The 6,077-nt window shown below is 32.5% G+C and overlaps 1 protein-coding gene across 1 annotated transcript; it reads right to left on the bottom strand.

Moving 5' to 3' along the window:
• Positions 1–917: 917 nt before the first annotated feature.
• LOC139099716 (uncharacterized) lies at positions 918–5,798 on the bottom strand. The gene is made up of 7 exons (XM_070652224.1): positions 5,636–5,798; positions 5,503–5,571; positions 5,040–5,160; positions 4,087–4,142; positions 2,114–2,172; positions 1,989–2,047; positions 918–1,182 (listed from the first exon to the last, which is right to left on the bottom strand). Exons 1-7 carry the CDS (start codon positions 5,796–5,798, stop codon positions 918–920), a joined length of 792 nt encoding a protein of 263 aa, XP_070508325.1.
• Between the last annotated feature and the right edge of the window lie 279 nt (positions 5,799–6,077).

The following is a 6,077-nucleotide window of genomic DNA, read 5'->3' as shown; positions in this document are numbered from 1 at the left end:
CGAGAAATTCTGCTGCAAATGTAACAGAGATAACTAGACTTTGACAAGTTATTTTACCAATCAATGAGAATACTCACCTAAATGAACGTGCTCATGAGTACACTCAATCAAAATAGTTCAGTTTATTCAATTTTGTGAGCATCTTTATGAGCGATTTCCTTGTCTGTTCTGGTTAACAAGTGATTTGTCTCCATATTCACGGTCAAGATGATGATTAAATTCTTACAAATCTATTATGTAGAGTGTTATCTTAGTCGTCTAGCAATACTAAATATTTAATATTTCATAACATGTGGATAGCTGTTGACCATAATATGTGTAAAGTTAGTATGATCTAAATTCAATTAATCTAAATTCCTACATAATATTTTCAAATAATCCCAAAAGTCATCATTTGCATTCATATTTCAATGCTTTTTGATACACTTTAATCAATTACATTTCTGTGGTCTCCCACACATTCGAAACATTCTGAAATTCCATTTAGTATCTAGAAAAACCACAAAAAATGTTATGAATCAAAACTTTTTGAATTTTGAATAATTTTGTGGCTTCCGCAAACATTCATAAAAGTTTATTGAACTAAATAAATTCTAAAATTTACTTTGAACTTTTATTTCATTTTGAATAAAATATAATTACTGTACATAATTATGAATATCATTTTGCAGTATCATTGATAAATCTTAAACTTCCTGGGACGAAATACTTTCGAAAGTATTTTAGATAAGATTAAACCTTAAAGCTATTTTGTATATTAATTGAAACTTTTTTGTCTTCTTCTCTAAATTCTTCATCTTCATTAAATATAATCATAAAGTTAATTTTTTCCATAAAAAATTAAAGCAATTCATCAGATTTTAGACATTCCATTGAGGTGTAAATTCTGACAAATATAACAAAATTTACAATTCATTTTATTCAGCACTTGATGTTGTCTTAATTATTTCGCTAAATTCCTCTTGTAAACTTTCTTGCTGCTGCTGTGTTGATTCTCTCGCGAGTGCCTCAAATTCCTCTGTTGATTCTTCTTCCTCCATCTTCTTTAAACGCTCTCGCTCTTCTTTTTCGGCTGCCAATTCGCGTAAATTCTTTAAATATTCCTCTTTTGTTGCTTTCATACAAATTTCTCTCTCATGTCTGATAAGAACTGTACTTGGTACTAGGTAGCAATTTGATTCTCTGAAGTGAGAAATGGAAATGAATTATCGAATGGATGTAAAGTGCATTTGTGGTTTTATGATGGAAATGTTAACTTTTAAGGAGCTTCTTGTGATTAAAGTAACATTTCTGTAACTTAATTTTAGCATTTGAACTAGTGGTGGACAGCCTTTTGTTTTTTGCGGCACATCTTGTTGGTAGCCTTGATCAAAGCCGAACATTGAATGCAATTCATGAAATTTTCAAAAATGTATAGTTGCACACAGGTTGTCCACCATTGATTCAATTAGATTAGCCTGATATTAACTGTTTAAAATTGTTTCAAACTAAAAAATATGTCAAAACGTTCAGATTCAATTTAACTTTTAAATAAGTATTATAAAATAGTTGATTTAACGGTTTAGTAAATTTCAAAAATCACAAATTAAAATTTTTCTCCACCTCGAAAAGATTTTTGAAATTTTTATCGATTTAAAAGCTTTTTATGTCACTAATTTAGCTTATATTGGTTCAAAAAGACAGCAAAAGTCTATTAAAATTCAAAATAATTTATAAATCTGTTAATTACTAAGAAAAAATCACAAATAAATCAACCTAACACGTGTTTTTCCACGTGCTACTCAAAAATCAGCTTAAACCCAACCACAATCTGAAATCAAAGCTATTGACCAACAGTATATCATTCGAAGAGGCAAAAAGAAAATCAGAAAGATAAACAGATGGTCAATAGCTTCGCATTTGACCTCAAATAAATGCAAATTATTTCAATATATTTTGCTCCTTAGTGTGAATCGTGAAATGAAAAATAAAAGAATATTCTTGTTTACTTGTAAATTATACGTTTTCGATCGTTCCATGGAAAGCCTTGGTACAGCAACATGTTCAACTATGGAATAAAAATTAGCAAAACATAAGAAAAATTTTTCACTTATTTGCAAATTATTGTTCTTACTTCACGCTTCTTCTTTCGTCGACGCTCCCATTCCAACAGATCTAGATCCCTTGCAGAAACTGTAGCCAGAACAGCAGCAATGAAAAAATAAATAGGAGAAGAAAAAAATGTTAAAAATTAGATTTTCAGGCATGGAAAATTGGATTTTTTTTTTGTTGCTTCTTCTTCTTCTCGCGCATACAAAAAAAAAAAATAAAATTGTTCATGAATCTCCTACAGGAAAACGAAGGAAATTTCAAATTTAGCTTCAATTCATATTTTATGCAATCTCTCTTTTGGGGGTTAATCGTAAAGCTGAAAGGCACAAGATGAGGAAGTGACTAATGAAATTTTCTGTCTCTTCCTTCTAGTCGACTTTTTTCAAATTTAAAACAGATTTTTTTTTGCTAATGTCGAGTTTGCAAGGAAGCCGAGGACGAGAAAAATATCGAAAGAGACAATTTTTTAATTTCCTCATTTAAGTTAAATAAGTTTCAGTTTAAGGTCATAAATGAAGAAAATGGAGAAGGAAAAGGAGTTGATGGAAAAAGTTTATAAAGAGACTGCGACTGGATGAAAATGTTGTTAATTTTTTAAAGGAAATTTAATGAGACGGGAAAGGTATGAAATATAAAGCTGTCTACAGGGACTTGTTGGATATTTGAAAAAGGAGGGGAAGGATTTAAAGCTCAATCTGAGTCGTTCGTATGTGGAGTGAAGCAATAGGGGGAAAGGAGGTTCTGAGGCTTCACATACATTTTGTTGATTTTTTGAGCAATTTCTATTACGGGTAGGAGGTTGAAGATTCCTATTTTTTGCGTTACATGCTACAAAAATGATCCCAAACGGAATACAACGTGATAAAGGTTCGTTCATATGTTACGGGCAGGGTTGTTAAAACATATCCTGTTTTACAGAATGTGTACACATATGTCACATATTTCATGTGTGCACAAGGAAAATTGTGGGGATATGTGTAAATATATGTGAAAATTCACACATTTTCCACACATTTTCCACACAATTTTACATGTGACGAATTTATAAAAACACCAGATTTTGTTTTTTTAACAACCCTGGTTACGGGAAAAGCTATTTCTTGAATCCTAGCCCTTACTAATCTCCTGATTAACAAAATATATCCATTCTTTGAGACATAACAAAATCTCGATCAGTCCCAACCCTGCGTCCTAAGAACGTTACGTAATGAGCCAATAGCACTCCTGAAGGGATTTTAATCATAATTATTTAATTGAAATTGAAACTAAGCTTTGAAGCTTTGAGATTAATTGAAATGTTTCAGTCAGAGCTCGAAGTCGTTACGGATTTTGTATGAAAAAGTCGACTCGTCACGACTTCATATAAAATTCATGTCGACTTTGAGCTCTGACTTTAGGAAAACAAATTAGTTTCCGACAAAGTTGACGGCATTTGCATCTCATGGTCATGTAGGACAAGTCATTATGATCTAACACAAAAGGTTTAGTTCCGAATTTAGGATTCCCGGTGGGACTCAAACCCATCCGTCGGTTTTCGGTTACATGCACTTACTACTTAGCTATTGGGTGCTACTTGACTATATGGCAAAGTGTCATACATAAATCATACATTTTCTGCATCCCCGATACTACGGAACTTCCATGAACTTCTATATACATTTTTAGACCACTAAAGGTATCCTATTCCAACAATAGCCACAGTACCTGCCCCATCTTAAAGCCTATCTCTCCAATATAAACTACATAACAATATCTACAATCATGACATCATCAACTCGTCACGTATCACAGCCAGCTGATTGAAGAAACAATCTCGAAAATTTTCATCACCTCAAGATGCAAAATTGACTCATCAATCTACATTGTTATCATTCCTACTGTCATTCAATTGAGACAAACATCTCGAATTCTTTAAAAAAAAAATCAAAGGAATTTCTCGACGAACGAAAAAAAAAAAGCAAAACAATTGCACAATTTTGATTTTGTGAAACTTACGTGGCTTAAAATAAAAATCACAAACATTTTCGTCGTCACTGTCATTGTCTTCATCGCTGCGAATGAGAAAGGGAGATGAGGATATATAAAAAAAATGCAAAAATATTCAGCAATAGATAGAATGAATAAAATGAAAAAGTTATTCAATTGTTGAATTTTTTTCGATCTCGAACTTCAATTTCATGGTTGAAATGAGACGGCATTGAAGATTGTTTTTAGCGGTGGGGTGGATTTACTACAATGGAGCATATTTAAATATAATTTTATTGGTCCTCATTAATATTTGGATCATGATTTTTAAGGAAGAATTAGAAATTGATTTTGTGAAGAATTTTCTGTAATTAGAGTTTAATTTTTGGTGCCACGGCTGGGTACGAAGATGTTTCTGACACTTGGCAACAGAATTTTCTTATGGTTGCCCTTCATTCCTCCATATGCACACATAAACTTATGTTTAAATTCAAATAAGCTTCTTGAATTGATTTTAAAGCATATTTCAGATGTTAAACCCGAGCGACACAAGTCAAGAAGGCTCATGGAGGCTTAAAGAGGTTTAACGAACCCTAAAAATTCTGTGGCGGAGCCTTCTTCATTTATGTCGATCAGAAAAGTCAAAGTTAGTCCACCAGAATTAGCTAAGAACCGATAGAAATTTGATTGAAATGTTATACTTCACAAGTGTCAGCTGACAAAATTAAATTCACATTTTAATCCGTTTTTGAGAACCGGAACGATCTCAAGTCGACTTCGACATCTGGACTGTTCCTATATCACAAAACCTGATCAAAATAGAACACAAATCTTCAATCTCTATGAACCTAACCTTAAAAACTCAAAAAAGATCTTATTATACATCCAACAATTGAATAAACCACTTCAGTGAATCAACCCATTTCAAAAAAATAGAAATACGTATGTGACATCACAGACATAATCAAATGTTTAAAACTTACCCCTTAACGAAAAGCTTCAAATGCCTTCCGGACTCTTGAATTTCCAATTGTGCCTCCAATAATGTTAAACCGTCAGCAGGTGTGTCATTAATTCTTACGATATAATCACCAACACGTATGCCTATGAAGAGTTAGTTGTTATTGAATATTTGATGCAGTTTTTTATAAAGTATATAATAGGTCGGGACACGAAGGTTCGGGTCTGAGATGTCTTAAGGTTGTTCTTAAGAGTATAGCATGATGAGATCTTATCAGAACCTAATATTGAATCTCCCAAGCACTTTAAAGCAGTGTTGTGTAGGGGACACTCAAAAATCCTTGGAAACGGCATGTACCGCATATCATGTGCTGTTCTAATCGAGCCAATCCACCAACATGTTCCACAAAACACAACAAGTTCCCCATCACTGCTTTAAATAATCACAGAGTATCGCGACCTTGAGTCACACAACCCCAACAATACCTGCTCGTCTCGCAAGACCCACACGACGTACAGCAATGATTGTCAATGGTTCAAATTGATCAGCACCTCCTGCAATTTTTCATTTAATATATTTAACAATTTTTCATTCATTGATTTTTTTTTGTCATCGCACCTGTCACTTCAATACCCCACAAATTATCGACAAAACTCATTGTACGTTTATCAGTTTCAACTGTGCCTGTATATTTCAGCTTATATTCAATATCAAAGCCTCCATGGAGTTGTCGTTTTACAGGTAACTGTCTAATTATAGCTTCTGGGATTTGTGTTGTCATTTTTTTTATATCCAAAAATTATTTGTGACACAATAAATAAATAAATTCACTTTTTTATTGAATTAATCACTTTTTAGGTCCGATATCTATCGTGCTATGTCCAATCATCAACTAAAATATTTCGATTAAATAAAAAATTCAAATTTAATATTGAGCAATCGATTTTTAATTGTTGCTTAAATTCGAATTTAAAATCAATCAATGTCACATACACACATGCATTTTGTGTCAGACATCAGCAACAGTGTGAGAGGTAATCGCCTCACTTAATATCATTTG

The sequence above is a fragment of the Chironomus tepperi genome, unplaced genomic scaffold (assembly GCF_022539635.2).
Source record: "Chironomus tepperi strain 1889 unplaced genomic scaffold, CSIRO-AGI_Ctep_v1 contig_483, whole genome shotgun sequence".
Taxonomy (NCBI): domain Eukaryota; kingdom Metazoa; phylum Arthropoda; class Insecta; order Diptera; family Chironomidae; genus Chironomus; species Chironomus tepperi.
The sequence above is the reverse complement of the archived record's forward strand: the minus strand, read 5'-3'. Positions and strand labels throughout refer to the sequence as shown.

Coding starts and splice junctions, on each gene's coding strand:
- LOC139099716 (XM_070652224.1), bottom strand. CDS start 5,798: ATGACAACACAAATCCCAGAAGCTATAATTAGACAGTTACCTGTAAAA. Junction 5,572..5,635: donor GTGGGGTATTGAAGTGACAG/GTGCGATGACAA, acceptor GAAAAATTGCAG/GAGGTGCTGATCAATTTGAA. Junction 4,143..5,039: donor TTGAAGCTTTTCGTTAAGGG/GTAAGTTTTAAA, acceptor TCTCATTCGCAG/CGATGAAGACAATGACAGTG.